Source organism: Teleopsis dalmanni, chromosome 2, assembly GCF_002237135.1.
Source record: "Teleopsis dalmanni isolate 2A chromosome 2, ASM223713v2, whole genome shotgun sequence".
Lineage (NCBI taxonomy): Eukaryota > Metazoa > Arthropoda > Insecta > Diptera > Diopsidae > Teleopsis > Teleopsis dalmanni.
In genome coordinates this window covers 20,368,305-20,390,411 of record NC_051847.1, presented here as the reverse complement: position 1 = coordinate 20,390,411, position 22,107 = coordinate 20,368,305, and the positions used below count along the sequence as shown (strand labels likewise).

General features: G+C 25.4%; 1 protein-coding gene across 2 annotated transcripts; it reads left to right on the top strand.

Moving 5' to 3' along the window:
* Nucleotides 1–422: 422 nt before the first annotated feature.
* Nucleotides 423–21,508, top strand: LOC119679798 (V-type proton ATPase subunit C). 2 transcript variants are annotated; one of them, XM_038092343.1, is made up of 11 exons: nucleotides 423–658; nucleotides 9,369–9,511; nucleotides 9,815–9,968; nucleotides 13,745–14,399; nucleotides 16,099–16,259; nucleotides 19,629–19,815; nucleotides 19,886–19,984; nucleotides 20,051–20,306; nucleotides 20,370–20,467; nucleotides 20,915–21,053; nucleotides 21,109–21,508. In XM_038092343.1, the coding sequence occupies exons 2-11, from the start codon at nucleotides 9,380–9,382 to the stop codon at nucleotides 21,205–21,207; spliced, it is 1,980 nt and encodes a 659-aa protein (XP_037948271.1). In that variant the 5' UTR covers nucleotides 423–658; nucleotides 9,369–9,379; the 3' UTR covers nucleotides 21,208–21,508. The 2 variants fall into 2 exon arrangements, with proteins under 2 accessions (XP_037948271.1, XP_037948270.1); XM_038092342.1 differs by lacking the exons at nucleotides 13,745–14,399; nucleotides 16,099–16,259 and having other exon boundaries at nucleotides 470–658.
* The last annotated feature ends 599 nt before the right edge of the window (nucleotides 21,509–22,107 follow it).

The following is a 22,107-nucleotide window of genomic DNA, read 5'->3' as shown; positions in this document are numbered from 1 at the left end:
TTAAGATAATGAATCACAAATAGGGGAACTTGTTGCATTAAATTATGATTACGATTTACATGCAACAAAACGAACTGTTCTCAAACTGTACAACAATTTTCTGAACTGTTATAAGTGAGTTACTTAATCTTGGGTTCAGTTATCTGTTGGTAGACATTTCATATGAAAACAATATTTGCAAAAATATATGTAAACACATTACATTGATCTTATATGATATTCAAAACAAAAATGAAATATTTATAAGAATATTTTTTAAAGCAATAATTTTTATAACAAAATAATTTTATAACAAAAATAGATGTGAGTAAAAATTTCAGGTAATTTAAAACTTTTATATTGTACTTATATTTTTTTTGTTGCAATGACTTTCAAACTTTGTCAACTGTCAAAATTGCATAAAATATCCCAATCACGTGAATTATTCTTTATTCCTTTTCATAATTTTACGTATTATTCTTCACATCATATTTCGTCTATGTTGAATTTTTTTCAGTGCAAGTGTCTGTCTTTGCTGTATCGCCATCGAATTGATTTAGGCAGTGAAAATTTTTTCAGATAATTTTCCTCCGCACAAACTCCATTAGTACGTAATTTAAAATAGACCAATTTTAAGTGAATAATCATAATTCAAATTTTGCTGTGTAATAAAATAAAAGTAAGTGTCGAATAGAATGTAAAATAAACGAATAAAATATATGACTTTTAAGTGTATAAGAAAAACGACTTGAAAAATAATGAAATGCCTATTTATTGGCTAAATGTGCATATAGTATATACTTAAATTACTATATATAATATAATTGTTATGATTTTAAAATCATGAAAGTGCCAGCAATTTCCAACAAAATAAGCAAGAATGAAAATCACCTGCTCCATTTGCTACGTGCAAAATAATAATTTTTGAAATATTTTAATGAAGTTTAGTGAATTTATCTTTAAATACAAATCTGTTAAAAGGAGTTTTACGATTTTATTTAGAAATAAGCTAACATTGTTGGTATACAAAAAAGCCTTGTTGAAAAATCTGGGAAAAAAAAAATGTTTTTATATTTTAACTCGTGAGCGAATGAAAAAATTATCGATCCAAAGCTGCTGTCATGTGACTGTCATCAAACAGCTGACAACGTCTTGCTCACCTTCTGGCGTTGCTGCTGTGGTGAATATCTCGTGCTGCTCCTCTGCGGCAGCTAATGTCAAATAAATTGTTTTGTGTTATTGGTTGCTGCAACAAATTTCACTATTCTAATATTAATAAAATAAAAAGTTCTAAAATCATTATAATAAAGTCTAATTTTAGTAAATGTATTGTTAAACATTTACAATAAGTAAATTGCATAAAAAATTAAAGAAGTATAACAGATATTTTTTGTTTTTTGAACACTATATGCAATTTCTTTAAGTACTAGAATAAAGTAATAAAGATATAACTATTTTAAAAATAACACCAATTCTGACAATATAGAATTAGAATAATACATTTCAATATTCTTATGCCATTTTAGTAGCATCTGATGTGTGGACTTTTAAGTTACTCCATTGCATGATTTTTTTGAGGAAGAAAATTTATTCTGAAGCGCAATGGGTTCCTTGGTAGTATCTAAATTTAAACATCTACTATTCTCCAAGTTTATACAAGTTGGTTGTAATTTCTTAAATTACTTTACATTTATAAAAAAAAAAGTGGTGCATTTCTGATGCACATGCCACCAATATCCACCTAAACTATTGTTATTGTCAGATATCATTTTAATTGAATATTTTCCTCTAGATGCATCAGTTGTCCTTTAAAATGTTGACTTAGTCATAATTACCATTTGAGCTAAATTCCTTAAAACCTTTCCCAAGAAATTTAATACAGTTGTTGATATTCCTAATCACGTGACAGGTACCTGATTCTGACCTGCCTCATCAATTTTTTTTCGAATATTCTATAAAATAAAATTATTTCACATTTAAATTATAGAAAAAAAATATATTAACTGTGGAAACAGAAATGTACTTCAAGTTTAAGGCTTGCGTGACTTTCATACTAGATGGATTATAGTTACCCCCTCTATTGAAAAATAGGCGCACCTTTCAAGGAAATCAACCAAACCTTGAAATAAGACAAATAAAGCTTGAAGTAATTAGTGGTTTATTGGAAATTTATAACAATTTTATAAAAACCACATAACGTGCTCAAATAAGGTTATTTAAATATTTGTTTAACCGATTTTATAAACCAAAAAAAATGAGTACTTACAACTGAATCTGATAAATAAACTGAAGAGGATATTCACCTTTGGTGTAGTATTTGTATGAGAAAAAATAGACACTATAGTTTAATAAAAATATAACATTTTGTACATAATAAAATATTATTAACAGTTTGAAATATCAAAATTAAATTATATAAATTTTTGAAAAGCAATCGTAAAAGTCAATACATACAGGTATATAAGCGAGGAATGATCTTAGCAAATATATAATCTATACTTGACAGTGTAGGTAAACACTACAAATGTCTTAAGTACTGTATAAACTCTATAACCGTTGTTAGTTTTAAATGAAGACTGTGGACAAAGTCCTTTTAAAATGAACAAATCTGCAGAAGTCAAAAAAAGGGTTTCGGTTGAGCCGGTAGTAAATGTTTTTTAATCGAGACGTACGGTTAAGGAACAACTATAAAAGGATACTTGAAAACCACTAAAGTTTATATAAATTAAGCTATAATTGTATTATTTTGTTTTTGCTATATTCGTAAGTTTTTTTTCTAGTTTTGTTTGGCTAGTTTTGTTTCTGTTGAAAGAAATGAGCGGCACTAATTTATCAGAAACTAATTCTTTCTTTTAAAATGCTTAAGCATTAAATACATTTAGACACATTTTTAGTCATCTCTCTTCAAACCATATACAATGCATTGTAGTATAATTCGACCTAGAAAGCATTCTGTTCCAAATTGGGCAAAAGGATGATTGAGAGCAGTACATATTGGAGATAGATGAATGTGACTATATCCATATCCCAATTGGATCAGGACTGTTTTTGTTATATATGTTGTATATTTAGAACATATATTTTATGTATTTAGTTGTGATACAAATGTAGTCTCAAAAAGTATACTGTCTTCTTAAGAAGGTTATAACGCTATTTATATTACTTATCATAATTACCTCTCTATTCTGGATGTTGTTGTTTTAACCCATAACATGCTGCTAAGTTTGGTTTCCTTGCAAACAGGTTAAGAAAACAGAAAATATGGTCAAATCTAGAATGTAGCATAGCGTATATAAGAATAGAAAATAATTCTCTATTCCTAAAAACATTTACTTACACGTATTATAGTTTATTAAGCTGTGTAGACATTTCCCCTTCAGGTCATAATAAGACGTAATGGAACCCGTGGAATGTTTTTGTAGAAGTATGGTTTGAACAGTGCTTTACTTTGTCTGAGTCCAGGGAAATTTTCCCAGTACACCTGACGCAAACCATTCTCCCTCTCCTTGATTATTGGTTTTATACTGTTCCAGTTCAACCCACAAAAGCGTTGAGGGTCTGTAACAGCAGTTTTTGATATGGTTCTGGCTAAGTCAATAGCTTGCTGATTTCCCAAGACCGTCTGGTGACCCAGAACCTAATAAAGACTTACCTTATTTCGAGCTAAAAATACCTATAGAAGCTCGTAACACTTGAGGATCAAAGTGAGCTAGGCTAGAGGGTTAAAAATGTGCTGTGTAGATTGGATATAAAATTTCAACCATGACTACATTTAAACTATTAGTTTCTCTCTTTGTCTACTGTGGTTATGTAAGTAAGTGAAAAATTATCTTTGTAATAATATTTACATAAAGTCTTCAAGGAATATCATTAAGTGCTTAACAGGTTTAAGTTTTATTTTTATTTTTTCGAACTATTGTTACAATATCTGTACTTCCTGCGTTCGTTTTAGTTAATATATGAGTGCTTGTGTAACATTTGAAGGGGTGTAAAGGGTGTTCAAGCTTCAACATACTCTCTTGTTTTTAACTTTATATCCTTTTAATATTTTTTTTTTAAATAATCTTACTAAAATAATTAAAAACATTCAATGACTAGGCAGTGTGTATCTTTGATGAAAGCAACAAGTAATTGTAAACAATTTTATTTTCAGATCCTTTTTGTTAATTGTAAAGACAGTAATTAATTTATATTTCTTACTTTTCATCCCTTTTTATTAAAGGATTAACAAAATCCAATAAAACAATTATTTTAGGCTTCGTCATTAAATTTGTCATGGAGATCCTTTCTACTGTGTGAATTTGAACACAAAGTCAAAACATGTAGTACATATGGTATATCTATCTATCTATTCTACGATAAAATAAAATAATAGAAAACTGAAACTGAAAATGAAAATGAAAATTAATCATAATATGAGCATATCGTGCTCAAAGGACCTTGGGTTTATTTATTTATAAACAAAACAGAACAAAAACGCTTTGCAACGTGTTTTTATTTTTATTTGTCAAGCGCCACTGAACGAACGAACTAAAAATATACAATAAAAGTCTAAAGTCTAAGCCCTAAGTCCCAAGTCCACTAAATGCTTAAGTTGGAGTAGTAATTGCTCTAACCAGCGTTGCCATACACAATTTATATAATTGTATTAAAATAATTATTAATTAATTAAGACTCACACCCGTTGTGTGCCTGGCACCGCCATAATCGCCCGTCGCTTTTGTTTGTGTGCTGCACTAAAATATGCGAGACCATTTTGCACATCGTTGTGTATGTGTGTGTGTATGTGTGTTTGTGTATGTGTACTTGCTCCACTGCAGTACTACTACAATCAACTTTATTCTATGCGGCGACACCAGGTCTTATCAATTTTTTTTATTTCTTGTGTTTTCGTTTTATTTGCTTTGATTTCTTTTGTTTTTGTTTTTGCTTCTCTTACCATTGCCAAGCACTTCGTCCTTTATTGACGTTGGGCCATGTGCTGTTTTTCCAGGACAATTTGTTATATTTGTAGTGGAGCACATTTTAAATTTTGTTGTTCTATCGAGGGAAATTTTTTGAGCTAAAAATAGCTTCCATAAACAATGTCTTCAATACCAAGGTATCTGGTAAAACGCTTTAAATCTGCTTTAATATGGAGTTTTATGTTAGTAATAAATTAAACTTCAAGTTACAATAATCGAATCATTAAGAAAGGAAAATTTTAATCACTTTAAGTTTAACTCCTTAATTGGAGCTTAAACTAAAAAGTTTTTATATTTATTTAATGTCATTTATTTAGTCATTAAAGGGCAAATCCATCAAAGAAAAATGGATTCCTGTAGATACTTTTCATCTGTTAAATGAAATATTATATACTATATGTCGCATTGTGAATACGATTGTCCTGTTCTTAAGTTTTCTGTACTAATTTTACGACAGAACTGAAAATATCTTGTAGATACTCTTCATCTGTTAAATGAAATATTATATCATATGTTTTTATATCATGTATATATAAGGTAACTACCATATGTCGCATTTTGTATGCGATTGTCCCGTTCCTAAGTTTTCTGTCTAATTTTTGCGAAAGAACTGAAAAATGTCCTGTTTATAAAAATAGTTTTTAGTGCGTTTAAAAGAACCCAATAAGTAGACGGAAGTGACTCATAATCTGTATTTAAAATCTGTTATTGGGTAGCCGAGTCAATTCCATGCCGATTTTAACGGGACAGCTTTAAAATTTATGTGTTTTCCCATATCTCGGGGCTCTTTTTTTAAGTTATGTATCATTTTTATTTTCTTAAAAAAAGTGTAGTAAGAAAACAAAAGTCTAAGGAGAGTGTTAAAAGGCAGAAAACAAAACACCCATTAGAAGTTATATCGTTTTTAATCAGTAGAAATCTGGTTACTTAAAAAATTTGTAATCCGTTATATACTGTAATCCTTTCACAACCAATTTTTTTATTTTATCTAAAAGAAAATAGAATCCCATAACGTCTAATATAGAAAAACTTTGAAATTAATTCCCAATAACTCAGGAAAATTATTTCGATGTGCCGGAAATAGTTTGATCTGACATTTAAAAGAACATGTTATTATGTGAAGAATTCTGTTTAACTCTTCAATATATTTTACAACTATTCTAATATAATCAATCAATGCTTTTTGAGCATATCTATACCTTTTAAAAACGATTTGTTAAAATAAATTATAAAATATAAAATAATTGTCAGTTTCGGTGACTAGTTCTTATGCCATCTAAATATATTTTTCACATCATCTTTTAAAGATTTCGAAACTATTTAATTTGATTTAAATTGAAATGATTTTTGGTTTTAAATAAAAGCACATAAAAAAATAAAATTTTATTTACAAAAAAATGTATGTAATATAAAAATAAATAAATACTAATTTAAAATTATTTATATAATCTAATAAGGGATATGAATTTTAAGTATTTATCTTAAGATGAAACTTTTTTAGTGAATTCACTTTTAAAACAAGAAAAAGTTTAAAATTAAATCAAATTTCACTTGAATTGCACTTTATCTCTCTATATTAACAGTCAGTCCATTGAAGTGAGTTCGCTCTTTAGAATATAAAATCCTGGCTATTAAAACTTAACTCCTTATCGTTTGCTTTGCTTAACTATATTAAATTCTTTAATCTTTTCAAGAGACAAAAAAAAAAACAAAACGCCTAATAAACAACATAGCAACAATGAAAAATATCCTTCCAGGAAGAAAAAAAAAAAGATTGAGCCGTCATGTAGTCTGCTTGTCCTACAGAAACTTTAATTTCTTTCTATCCACCTTTGTGGGTGTCGCATGCTCGTTGCAGTAGTTGACCTCGTCAGTGCCAGAAGTTCGGAAATGATTTTAGTTGTGGTCGAGCAGTCAGACTTCGTGGACGTTTTTCCGCTGTGCTCTGAAATTGTGAAAAATTATTTTATTTTATTTAAAAATCAAAAAAAATGTTACTTATTTTTTTGATATAGTTAAAAAAAATCGGCTACATATTCTACGAAAATAAAAAAATGTTTACTAATATTGTGAAAATCAAATATTTTCCAAATGTTAGAAAATTTTATGTAACACAAATAGATTTCAGCAGTAAAGTATGTAAAAATCTACTTTGGTGAATAGATAATAAAAATCGTAAAATTATTAAATATGTGTTAATTAAATATATATATAAAAAATAGAAAAATAATAGAAATAGAAAAATAATTGAAATAGAAAAAGACAGGGTTCTGGGCATTCTGACCACAGATGAACTACAGATGCCAACTTCTTAACTTCAAAAAAATAATAATAATAAATAAAAAATAATCGATTAATTATTAAATATGTGTTAATTAAATATAGAATGTTTTTTTGAACTGTTTTTTTTTTAATACAAATAAAAAATAGAATCTCTTGTTTCTATAATAGAAAAATAATAAAAATAGAAATAGATAGGGTTCTGAATTCCTATTAATTAAGGGTATTCCGACCATTTTAGAACTACAGATGCCAACTTCAAAAGCTAATAAATAAAAATATATAAACAAATTTAATTTTTTTATTTTTGTGTATATTATTTTTATTTTTATTTAATTATTGCAATGTATTGCGAAAGGTACACCATATAAAAAATGTTTAAAAAATATTTCTGCAGAATATTCTAATAATTCGTTTTATAACCAGAATTTAATGAGAAATCTAAATCAGATATATTGTATATATATATATTGTTTTTTTTTTGTGGTGAGGAGCCAGAATGCTTTATGCATCGTCAGATCGACCGTCGTAAGAATGGTGTGCCCAACTCCCTAACATTAATTTGTTATATACGGACTAATAAGCATATATAATTTCAAGGAAAACATGACATTATATATTTTTTTTATATGTAAATGTATACTCTATATCATAAATATATATATTCCTACTATATTTAAGTCTCCTTTTTAATACAATTTAATTTTCTTTGTTGCATCTACTCATTAATTAAATTATTTTAATAATGAAAAGATACTAAAATATTCTGAATTTAATTAATCATTCAATATGATTTCACTGTAAAAAAGTTACTCTTGCTTTTTGATTCAAATTACTTGCATGCAAATTATATGTTCAATAGAAAATAAATTAGCAATTTCCGTGTAATGTTTGGTTTCATGGTCAGCTGGCCTAGGTCCCCACAACTCAATTATGGTTGGCACGAGTGGATCTGACCAAAATGTTGCTGCATCGTTGCATTTTTCATAACGTTTACCACGAACCACTTTATTTCGCTTGAACTTATTGCAATCAATTTTTAATTTGAAATTGTCATGAGTAGTATGAGTTCCGTAATCCGAGCGAAACCCCATTTGGTTTATAAGTAGAAAACTATCATTAATAAGGCACGTATGATATGACATGTACGATGTCCTTTGACTTTGACTTTCAAACTGAATTTGCTACCTGTATGTAATCTTATTAATGACTTTACACTTGAATTTGTTATTTAATGCATTGTAGACAACTCGTACGTTTGTAGTTACATATCAGGAAATTGACAGGATATATAGGGACATAGCAGAATACAATATGAACTCTACTTTTAATAGTTTTTCAAACACTGTTTTCCATCACTATTTATTTATATTACAAACAGTGTTTACTTTGTTAATAAAAAATAAAACTTATTTTGCAGTTAAGGTGGTAAAACAGATAGTTAATCAATAACGTATGAATACAGCTTATTATAGAACTTTTTAAATCATTTTTGGTTTTTTATTATTTCACATAAAATTGTCTCTTTGATTAGTTATTTTTTATTATGTAGAAGCTGTTTAAGCCAGTGCACTTAAGCACTTTTAACATACTCTTTCTTAACTCGAGGTATTTTCAAAACCCCTCTTTACGCCTTGACTAGATTATTGTTCATCACTTCATCAGACTAAGCAATAATTGACCTCAGATCTGCATACCTCCCCGAGGAGCCTGTAACCATTCTGAGATTTGATAACGCGGTGTTGGTAAGTTGGTAAATCTGTCAGTTTTCGCAAGTAATTTCAGGGCATTTAATAGTTCATTTCAAAGCCTCTTAATAATGTTAATTTTTTCTTGGCGATAGTGGCGTGTCTTTATGACTAAAGAAACTAAAGGACAAGGACAAAAATTTATTGCAATTTGACTAACCATACAACGCTGTTTCAAGTATTGCCAAGTACTCATCATCAGTGGTCTTAGGAAATAATCGAATTTTTTTAATAGTTTATAGTCCGTATATAATTTGTTTGGACTGCAGGTGCCAGGCTTAGAACAAAATATAAAGTTTATAAAATTAATGAAATACAAATTTCTTTTAATATCTACATGCTTTTCTATAATTCTTATATTTATTATTTATTTTTATATTTTTTATCTTCAATATAGAATTCGATAAGATGTCCGAGTACTGGCTCATCTCTGCACCTGGCGATAAGACCTGCCAGCAAACATTCGATACCATGAATAGTTTAACTAATAAACAAAATAATTTGTGCAATAACTTCAAATTTCATATACCCGATCTTAAGGTAATAAGATAATATAATGTTTCAATATTTATATATATAGTATATTATTAATTATGGAATTATTAAGAGAATAAAAAGTGATATTTAGCCTTTAGCCTTTAAGGAAAGAATAGAGCATTTAATTTACAAACTAAAAAAGAAATTTTTTATTTATTTATTTAAATATTTTTTCAATATCATTTATTTATTTATTAATTGTACAGTTTACCAAATTTTTAATTATTTATTATTTAATTTCATTTATTAATTGTATTTATGGTACGAGTATATAAAATAAATTAATAAAATTTTATTATTTTACAGGTTGGTACCTTAGATCAACTTGTCGGTTTATCCGATGATTTGGGTAAGTTGGATAGTTACGTTGAACAAATTACGCGTAAAGTAGCTGCCTACTTGGGAGAAGTGCTGGAGGATCAACGCGATAAATTGCATGAGAATTTACTCGCCAATAACAGTGAGTCAAGCATTTAACATTTTGCAATTCTTGCATTATTGCAAATTTATTTTAATTAAAAGTTTCTTGATTATTTAACTGAATAATAACCTTTTAGCGTATTTTAAAAAAAATATTGCAATTATAAAACAACCTAATAAAAACTAGAATTAGTTCCTAATTTACACATAGTAAAAACTAAATTTAGCATTTGAGTATTTGAATAAATTACTGAGTGATTGTAGTTAAAAGTTAAATTATTTAATTAAAGACTGTCACTTACCATAAGTGGTACAGATTACTCTTTAGCGGAATGTATCTAACTAACAATCATAACAGAAACAAATCAATCGTTTAACAACTTAAATTTTTTAATGTACTAACATTTAATAAATTAATTTTAATATATTATTTTTCATTATTAGAGTATCTAATTAAGATTTAAAAACTAATCAATTTTCAGCTGAAAACATAATTAGTTTACTTCTCTATAATTTCTTTATTGATTTTAATATCTAGTTTATTTTTTATTTATATTTATTTTTTTTTTTTTGTAATTTTTGTTATTTATTTTTCATTTATTTTATGTAAAATTTTTAAGTTTCACAATTATTTTTAATTAAATTTTTATTTCAATTCATGAGCACATTCATTACATCAATGCCAATTGTATTCATTTCGATTGGTCTGAAGATGAGCTTTTTATTATATAAAAAAAATAATTGTGGTGTTTATTTATGTTGTATATTTTTGTATTATTATAAATAAATTACAAAATACACAAACACATAGTATACATAATATACATAATACAATACTAGCTTTATCAATGTGCATAGTAGCGGATGTAGTGTGATTTTTTGTCAATTTTGGGTTTCATTAAAATGGCGAGACTTTCTTAGAGTTTATGGAAAAAAATTAGATTAACATATATTAGTTTTATTAATAATAGAAAGATATTATGTATTCAGTGTGCTCCTCTGTTAACTTAAATTTAATTTTGTACTGTATTTATAGAATTGTACAATTGTAAGATTTCAAATAATAACAATAATTATGACATTATAAAATATAATATAATGTAATATAATATAATATAATATAATATAATATAATATAATATAATATAATATAATATAATAATAATATATAATATAATATATAATATTATAATAATATATAATATAATATATAATATTATAATAATATATAATATAATATATAATATTATAATAATATATAATATAATATATAATATTATAATAATATATAATATAATATATAATATTATAATAATATATAATATAATATATAATATTATAATAATATATAATATAATATATAATATTATAATAATATATAATATAATATATAATATTATAATAATATATAATATATATATAATATAATATAATATAATATAATATAATATAATATAATATAATATAATATAATATAATATAATATAATATATAATAGAAATATAATAATAAATATAATATAATATAATGTAATAATGTATTATGATGTAATGTATTAAAAGTAATTATATTATATATTAAATGAAGCAATACTATGCTCAGACACACCTTAATTGCGCAAAATCTTAATTTCATCTTCGTTTCGGCAAAATTAGGTTGTTTTTCCATGCAAAATTCAGTTTTGAGATTTGAACGAAATTAAGGAAAATAGCCTTAATTTCATTGAAACGAAGGCTGAAATTGAGGGACATTTAAAATGCAACTATGCGTAAAATAACTTTTACGAAAAAGATTAAGTTAAGATAACGAAAAGTGGCACTTTTTTAAGTAAATGTCAGTGACAGTTGAGTTTAATAAAACCGAGAAAATATTTTGAAAATTGAATTTTTAAATTGGAATTAGAGAAAAAATTGTAACTTTAAAATATAGTGAAAAATAATAATTCGCATACCTAAAATCCATTAAAACTAATAATATTACTGTATGCCATCCTTAATAGTCGGTTGGTGTTTGGAGTATGTAATTTTTAACATTCGATTTGTAAACAAAAAACATATGATTTCCTTAATTTAGGGCAGTATGAACACTTTCGAAATTAACTTAATTTAATATTTACGAAATTAAGGAAATTTGGCTCTCTGAACATAGTGTAACAGACTATATATTTAGTATATATATTATATTAAATTTTTTGTTTAACTAGCAGAAATTAGTAACCAATATATCTTTAGACATAAAAGTAAAACATAACTATCGTTTGATTGGGAATTGAGTTAATTATTTTATGATTTGAATTGTGTGTAAAAATAATAAGTTCTTTGAAAGCAATAATCTGTAAACTTTTTGAAAAAGTAATCTCTTCCAGAAAAGTGTGTTAACCTTAATGTTGTTAAATCTTCTATACTCTATATTCTGAAAGAAATTCAAATCTTGTTTTAAATAATAATATTTAATATTACTAAAAATAATCATAACTTTTGCAAGCGTAACATCTATTATATGCGAGGTATTATATACTCCCTACTGCTACACAATACTCTGCACATTATACTTGACAAACCTACTCTTCTTTCTTATATATAAAATATATTGTTATAATTGTAATTTATTTGTCGACGTATTTCTTTTTATTGGTTTTTCTTGGTTTTAAATAAATCTTTTGTTGTGGTTTTCTGCTGCTAGAAAACTAATTAGTTTTTAAATCCTTGAATCATTGGCTCCGATGTGTTGTGTATATGCCATTATAGCAAAATCGACGACACATTTTGCAAAAGCAAAAATTAATTGAATTTAACGTTTTTATAAAGCCTTCTTTTGAATTTTGAAATATACTTTAATCTCATAATACTTTTTCTCATACCTTATATATGATTAAATAAATATTTATATAAAGTGTTGTGTATATTGTATATGTTGATATATCTACTGGCTGCCTTTGTTTACTTTTAGTTGATGTAGTTTTTAATAATTTTGCAATCATAAGCTGTTTTTCAATTTATTTGCCTTATATATAGTTTAATTTACTCTTTAAATATTTTCAATAAATGCAGTAAAATTTTTTGCTTTGTAAATGCATAAGTAAATGCTTGAAAATCCTGCAATAAAATATTGAAAAATCTCTTATTGAAATATTATTATTATAAAATTTTTTTACTATACTGAATCTTTTTTTATGACAATTTATATTTAATTGTTTCATTGCATCGAGTTACGAATGCAAATATGAATTCCGGAAAAATGATAATTTTTTTATTCAAGCTAAAATTCATTTTATTTTTTGATATACAAGTAATTAAATATTTTAACAATAAAGAAAATAAGAAATATTTATTTCAACAATTTAAACCTTATACTCTTCGATTTACTGCATTTATACTTCCATTTTTTTTTATACATGGACAGTTAAATTCTATTCTAGCTTCTTATAAATTTTTAATTTAGTTTATTTCTGCAGTGCATCTGTTTCTAAGTAGAATAATTTTTCCATTAACTTATTTAAAGTTTAATTCTTATATTTATTTTTGTATATTTTTCTTTTTTAATATTTTATATTATATTATATTATATTTTAGTTATATTTCTTTTAATTATTTTATTTAATTAATATACAATTATATATATATATATTTTAATACATAATCCAAAAGATAAACAAACTAAAATATGAAACACTCACAATTTCAAATTTATTATTATTACAAGTATATATATATTAAAGTACTATATATAATTATATTTTTATGGACATTTAATAAAATTGGTAAAATCCCTACATACACACAATATATTCCTTTCGCTGTGGAATTCACCATATAGTTCCAGACCCTCCTGATGAAAATATAAATTCCCATGCTGAATTGACTGGCAAAGCATCGAATTTATCAAATAGTCGTGATACAACTACAACAACCTGTTCAACATGTCACTCAGGAGCGAGTCTAATTAACTTTTCCTCCAATGATGAGTCCGATCGTGAATTTGATCTATTATCTTCACCTGCATGCTGCATTTGTGATGATTGTGCGCCTGGTACGAGTACAAGTGCGAGTGCCAGTGCCAGTGCCAGTGCAACAGCAACAACACTTCTTGTTGATGAATGTTATTCCCATACTTCCTCCGCATTAAATGCACCCTGCACTTTATCTGTCGATGTTGTGCCCCATGTAGCAGCTGATAACAGTAACTCCTATTGTTCAACGTCTGCACCCTCAACTGGTATTATAAATGCGCTTCGTTCTAGTTGCAAAATAAACTTAAAGTCCAACTCCAATAATAATAACACATGTAACATTAACAATAATAGACTGGGTTTAAACACAAATAGTAACGTGAGTCATGTTCACTATTCCAATGAGGATAGTGGTGCCAGTGCGAGTAGTAGTCAACTAAAAAGCAGCAACAGTACATCAGATATTAGTGATACGTTCGATTGGTGGTTTCATAAGCCTAAACGAAATTCCAAGAAAAGCAGGTACCTATAGTATGAAAACACAAAATATATGGTCACATAAAACACATTTACACACACATACACACAACAGTTTATATTCGAGTTATAAACATACAAAAAGAAATTTGATTGAAACGATTATTATATTGGAAATTTGAAAATAACATATATTGATGAGATACATTTAAATAAATATAAATAAAAAATAATCACAATAAAAAAAATATCAACTAAAGCAAATATAAAAATAATATTTTAAAAAATTCATCAACTTTAATTAAACTATAAACTCAATAAAAAAAGTATTAATTTTCCTAGTAGTCAATTTGGCAAACACTTTAAAATGCAAAAACTGGCTTGGATTGATTTTTTGCCAAGATTAATTTTTATCGGAGATAAAACTGCCAGTACAACACCTCTATTATTATATTTATTATATAAAATCTGTAATTTTGAAAATTAGCAATAAGAAAAGTTTGTGAGAATATGATTAGTGATGTGGGTTTCTGAGTACTTGGGCTAGGGCATTCTAGTGACTACCAAAATGGTTTAAAATCACTTTATATACAAATTTTATTAAATTATTAATTTTAATAATTATTCAACCAAGCAAATAATTTTCAAAAACCAAATTCTCCAATAATGACGTTTCTCCTTCTCCAGCAATAATTTATTGTTGCATACTTTTTAAGGCAATATTGTACTGTAAAATTTGATACTAAATTAATTGCAAAATTAATTTTTTGGGCGCCAAAAAATTAAAATTTTACGTTTCAAGTTTTTTTTTTTTGTTTTTTTAAAAGAATAATACAATAAAAAGACGATTTTTATATTTACTTTACAATTTTGAAAATATGAGTCAATAAAATTAAATTTTTAGTCTACTATTAGTAATGTTAGCAACTGTATAATTCAACTTTTATTTTGCTAAAGATATTTTCCCATTTAGAATTGTAAATATAGATAATGACATGGTTATGATATATAATATAGTAAAATTAATAGAATAGTGCAATAACGATATCAAGTGTATTTATATCTTTAAAATCTCTGCATTTTTTATTGTGTGTAATATTGTAAAATGTATGCAACATTCCAAAATCAATTCCAGTCATTTGCATATATAGTTAATCCAAAGAGTTCGTTTCAATCCCTTCAGATCAGATATATCTACACTAATTACCAAGCAGAACTTTGTAAAGTTAAACAAAATTTATTACTGATTATTACTATTTAACAACTTTCACTAATCCTTTTCCACATAATATATATGAAATGCTGACTGTTTAATGTTATAGTTCGGGACTAAAACCGATACATACAATTTGAGATATACAATTTACATTTTTCTGCTTGGTGTATATTAATTATTATACACAAACATATATGTAAAATTGTTTGATTCTAATAAATAATCATATAATTTGTAAATTTTATTATTTGATTTTTCTGCATACTCTTCCTCATAAAATACCTTTTCCACAAATAAAAACTCCACTTATTTTTTACAATTTTGTATCTATTTATTGGCACAAAATAAAACAATAAATTCAATTCATTAAAAATTTTGAAATTTCGACACTTTTTGTTAATTTTTTGTTTTGCAATGCACCCATGGTTCTCATCCTTTCGAACCATTATTTTGTTCGCTCTTTTTTTCTCTGCCTCTGTCTCTCTCTCTCTCTCTCTCTTTCTATCTCCTTAAAATTCATTTTTATAGCAATCGCTCATCATTCCGTCAATTAAATAAAAACAATGGATTAAATTTCACTACAACTCATAGATCGTCTCCAGTAAGTAGTTGTTGTGGCAATAGTAGTCAAGGACGTTCCAGTCCGGATACAGATATGGGTGAACCGCCAACGTTTCCATTGAGTCCAGGTTAGCACATAGTGGTGTTAACGTTGTAATACAAACATTTTTTTCTTTTTTTATATACTATACAATGTCGTCTCTCCTTATTCCCTAACATCCTTTTAACATTCGTCAATTCGTCAAACATCCTTTCCAATTCATATAATTCCTTAAATAAAAAAACTTAAAGAATAAACTTATAATTGTACAAAACATCCCTACCACCCTACCACAAGTTCTCCTTTAAATGTATTTGTTTCTTTTAAATGTTATATATGTATATTCATATATATACATAAGTTTGTACATTTTTATAAATATAAATATACATATACATTTTTGTAAAGTTATATTATTTCTTTTTATTTTTAGTTTACATATACAACATTTTTAAGGATATTTCTTTTAAAGCCACAATATTTTCGAAAATGTTCGACATACACAACACTTTCCTCAACAATTATTTAAAAAAGATTTTTATTTTTCAATTTTAATTATATTGCACTCTTTTTAAATTAATTTATTATCTAAATAAAATAAATAATTTTATTTCATGGTTATATTTTTTATTTAATTATGATATATATATTTTGAAAGTATTTCTTCAAAAAATTATTTTTTCTTTACAGCATTTTTTAGTTTTTCTTTTTATTATTTTATTTAATAATAAATTATAAAAAATAAACAAATATTTTTTAATAAAGTTTTTTATGTAGAAATAGGTTTATTTTTTTATTTAATAATTTATTTTCCTCAATTTGAATATTATTTTATTAATAATGTATTGTTTTATTTTATTTATAAATCACCTTTATATCTATAAAAAGTTTTGCTTCATATGATATATTTATAATTTGAAAATCACTTATATATTTGTATAAGATATAAGTAATAATATAATTAATAATTATGCATTTGAAGAAATTTTGCTGTCGTATTGTTTGCTATGCTTTTAAATGCTTTAAATTTTGTCGTTTAATTTTTTTAATGCTAATTTCATTTATAATTAATTTATATACATTTATTATATTAAATATTAAAGTATAAATATATTTTACTATAATATATTTATTTTATAAATAACATATTAGCTGTTCATCAACATTATTATATATTGAACTTTTAGTTGAAGTCTATTAGTTCCCCTTTGAATTTTACCTTTCTATATAAGGCGTTTTCTTTTGTAAGTATGTCACAAAAGAACAAATAAAATAAGCTCTACTTTCGTTGCCAACTCTGGATAAAAGGGAGATTTTCTTCGGCTTATATTTGCAGTAAATGTGTAATAAAATTTAAAGTTAAAATTTCATAAATGAATAACAATTCTTTGCAATTATTGATGACAATATTTTTTTTTACATGATTATAAATAAAATATAATTCTTGGTAGCTTTTAACAGTGAAATAATACATAAAACAAATAACATATTTGTTACATAGACGAATTTTTTTGCCAACCATGTGATTTGAGCTGCTTATTAGTTAAGCGATTTCAAAAAGTTTGGACTAAATAAGCCAGCATTGTTGTTGTCTCATATATTATTTTTAAAATAAGCAGTTGTTCTTTTGTGACATGTTTACAAAAGAAAACGCCTACATTCAAAATAGAACGTCAACTCTTCGTCAACGCCGTCAATTAAATTTTCCATCATAGTTCAATATCAATTTTTTTATCAAAGCTGGCAGACATGTTTTTGGCGTGGTTAGTTGGCAGTCAATTGTTTTATTCAAAGTTCAGAGTCATTTTTTTTTGTTGAGTGGACAGTCATTTTTTAAAAAATTTACAGTCATATTTAATTTTTTTTTGTGAATGTTAGCAACGTTAACAATAAACTCAAATTTTGTAGTCAACAGTTTTACCAAATGTGACAGTCAAGCTTTCAATATAGAACATTTTCGAGTAGTTCGAAGGTCTTGCAGTAGCTCTGTGAAGTAATCCAGCATTAAATATATATAATGATATATATAAGATATATAATGGTATAAAATTAGCATGCTAATGGAATGAATTTAACTTAATTCCTAACTAATTCACATATAATAGACAAAGTTCTTGGCTTGACTATATTGTTTGTTTTCCTATATTTAAAAATAAAAAAATAATTAATTAACTAAACTTAGTTAATCAACTAGATTTTGCAATATAGTAGTTGCCTGAAAAAAATATATTCCAGTCAGCTTTTTACCTCTTCTATATAAAACAATCAAAATACTTACAAAATATTTATTAATTATGTATTTCTGTTTCTTTTTCCAGTATTTTTATTAAATTATTTATTCAATTATTTAATTATTAAATTATTTATTTAACTTTATTATTATTATTTTTATTACTAAAGCTCGTACAAAAATATAGTAATAAATATAATTGAATATTAAATATTATTTATATATAGGCAAATTGTGAGAATAATGCTTTTATCTGTTAATATATCAACGCGTTAATAAGTTCTCAAGGTCCTACTTTAAAATCGAATATATAAATAATAAGGGTCTAGCCACAGTAGTCATCAGTAGTCATTTTATACACAATTATATATAAACAATATTATATGTATTTCCAACTCACAGCTCACACTGATCGAAGGGCTTGATTAACAATATATTATTATATAATACAATATCATATAATATAATATAATGTAATATATTGTAATATATAATATATATTAAAATAAATTTATTTTTTATAATCTATTTAGTATATTATTTAATATTATTATATTTAACAATAATATCAACATATTTAGCTCAAGAAATTATTATCAAATTTTTTAAAATTTTAATTGCGGTTATTTTTTTATAATTTAAGAATCATATATGTTAGATATATAATATATTTATATTTTATTATTTTTATCTCATATGCAAACATCACATAATATAAATAGAATTTAATTAAAATTTTTATTTTATTTTTAAGCGTTTTTTTTTTATTTTTATAAAAGTTAAACCTAATGCTATATTATTTGCTTTTTAAGTAATATGTGTGCTTTAATTGTTGTAAATAAAATATATATTAAAATATTTCAAAATTCAAAATATATAAAAAAATATAAAAAAATTTATGCAATTTAAGAAATGTTAACTTTTTGTGTGAACGAATAATTGTTAAAAAGTTGGATCCACTTAAGAATTTAAAAATTGTTCAAATTTCAAGTATAATTTAAAAATTTTTAAATATTTAGATAATATATACAAAATAAGCAAAACCGACATATATTCTTAAATGGTTCCACATGTATTTCTTAAACTTCTTGATTATCTATATATGTTATATACGTAAAAATATAACTAAACTCTCTAATATTCTCTTTTATAAATGAATCTTAAGAGTTACTCGTTTTATTTATATTACTAACAAACACGTTTAATTTTCTTTTAAAAATTGTTTAGCCGATTTATCGGTGTATATAACCCGCTTCCAATGGGATATGGCCAAATATCCAATCAAACAATCACTGCGCAACATAGCTGATATAATTTCGAAACAAATCGGACAAATCGATGCCGATTTGAAAACGAAGTCGGGCGCCTATAACAATCTAAAGGGCAGTCTACAAAACCTAGAAAAGAAACAAACGTAAGTTATAAGCACTTTCCAGTATATCTAATCTAAAGAAATCTAATTTATTTATTTCTCCATTCTGCAGCGGCAGTTTGTTAACACGTAATCTAGCGGATTTGGTGAAAAAGGAACATTTCGTCCTTGATTCGGAATACTTGTCAACGTTGCTAGTGATTGTGCCAAAGTAAAAAATTGATAAGATCATTCCAGAATATTAATATGAATATTTATTTTTTTTATATTTTTATAGAATTATGGCTAATGAGTGGTTGTCTAATTATGAAAAAATTACTGATATGATTGTGCCTCGTTCCTCGTCGATGATCACCCAAGATAACGACTATTGTCTTTTTAATGTAACCCTCTTCAAGAAGGTTGTAGAGGAGTTCAAGTTACATGCGCGTGAAAAGAAATTCATTGTACGGGACTTCGTCTACAATGAAGAAGAGTTGGCAGCTGGCAAAAATGAAATGACCAAATTGATAACTGATAAGAAGAAGCAATTTGTAAGTTATAATGAATTGTTTTTAAATATGTCAAAAATCGATTATTGTTTGAATATTTAACAGGGTCCACTTGTAAGATGGTTAAAAGTGAACTTCAGCGAAGCTTTCTGCGCATTGGTGCACGTTAAAGCGTTGCGTGTCTTTGTCGAATCTGTTTTGAGGTAAAGTATATAAAGCGGGACCTTTTTTTGTACTCTTGTATTCCATTCTTGTATGGTCCATTTTTGGACCACCAGTAATTCTTTTTTTTCTTTTGGTAAGAATCGTTACTTTATTGTAGACATTCCAGGGTCTTATTTTCGAAAAAATAAGCCATGTACTTTCCGATTATTAAGATCGGATGTTTGGTATCAAAACGGTACTTCTGTCTAAGTAGTCTATAATATTCGCTAGTTCTGTTGCCAGAAACACCACCAACTAAATAAATAAATTGATGAAATGATAATACTAAACTAGTTGTTGTAATTTTTTTTACAAAGAAAAGGGTTTAAATATATAACATTCCTATTCTACAATTGTTTTTTTTTTCGATTTGTTTTGAATAAATATAATTTAACTTTTAAAACTACAAAACCTGTTCAAATTATTAATGCTATGTATTCTTACAGATACGGCCTACCTGTCAATTTTCAAGCTATTCTCATTGAGCCAAATAAGAAGAGTGTGAAACGTTTACGAGATGTTCTAAACCAATTATATGGTCATTTAGATGGTGCTTCAGCTGGTGGTCAAGTCGGCAATGCTGATGTAAATAAATGCTTTTATTATCAAAAAATTGTTACTATACTATTTATCATTTTAGAATGTCGATATACCTGGATTGGGATTCGGGCAGTCAGATTATTATCCTTATGTATTCTATAAACTCAACATTGATATGGTGGAAACATCAAAAATCTAAATCGTTTAATTATTAAACCACAGCAGTGTTAATCGAAAGAAAAGCTTAAACAGTTTTGAGTAAATAAACAATTGCCATGGTCCCGTTGCAATAAAATGACTATGGTTTCCTTAATTCAGTACAACTTGTATTTGCATTCATCGAGAATTAACTAATCTAATCTTAACTAAAAATCTAATGTTATTTCCAAATTCATATAAATATGTAATAATCCTAGGCTTAATTATTTCACGTACAATAATTGGCAATATTTTACAGTTTACAGTTGAAATATATTTTTATTGTTATTTCGTTTTTTAAATGATGTTTTAAGTTCAGCATTAATAACTTAACTTAACATTTTCTACAATCTTAAATATTCAAATAATTAATTATTATTTAATTATTATTATTATTTAAATTGAAAAATTGTTCCGTTACTCATAAAATTGTTTGCTTGCAGTTGAAGTTGTTAACAGTATTTTTATTCTTGGTTATATAAAATGTTTTTTTTTTCCTTCTATTTCTGTATTTTAAATGTCTTCATATATATTAAATATCCACTCTAACTTGTTATTATTTAAGCATAATTAAAAATTAATTATAATATAACTTTTGATTTGTCCATTTTGTTGTTAACTTATGAAAGTTTTAATAGTCAAAATATTTCGTTCCACGGAGATAATAAGACCATATTAAATAAAATTGCTATGTGTGTGTGTATATATAAAAATAAAAGTAATAAGCCAATTTTAAAAGAATATTAAAATAGAACTTTCAGCTATTATACTTTCAGAAGTGCATACGTTAATGTTTATAAATAAACTGTTTATAAATTGTGTATATTATTGATGTGTTATTCATATAAAAGTATATATAAAATATAAATTATAAAAAATAGGGCCACAGTGTTATTTTCGG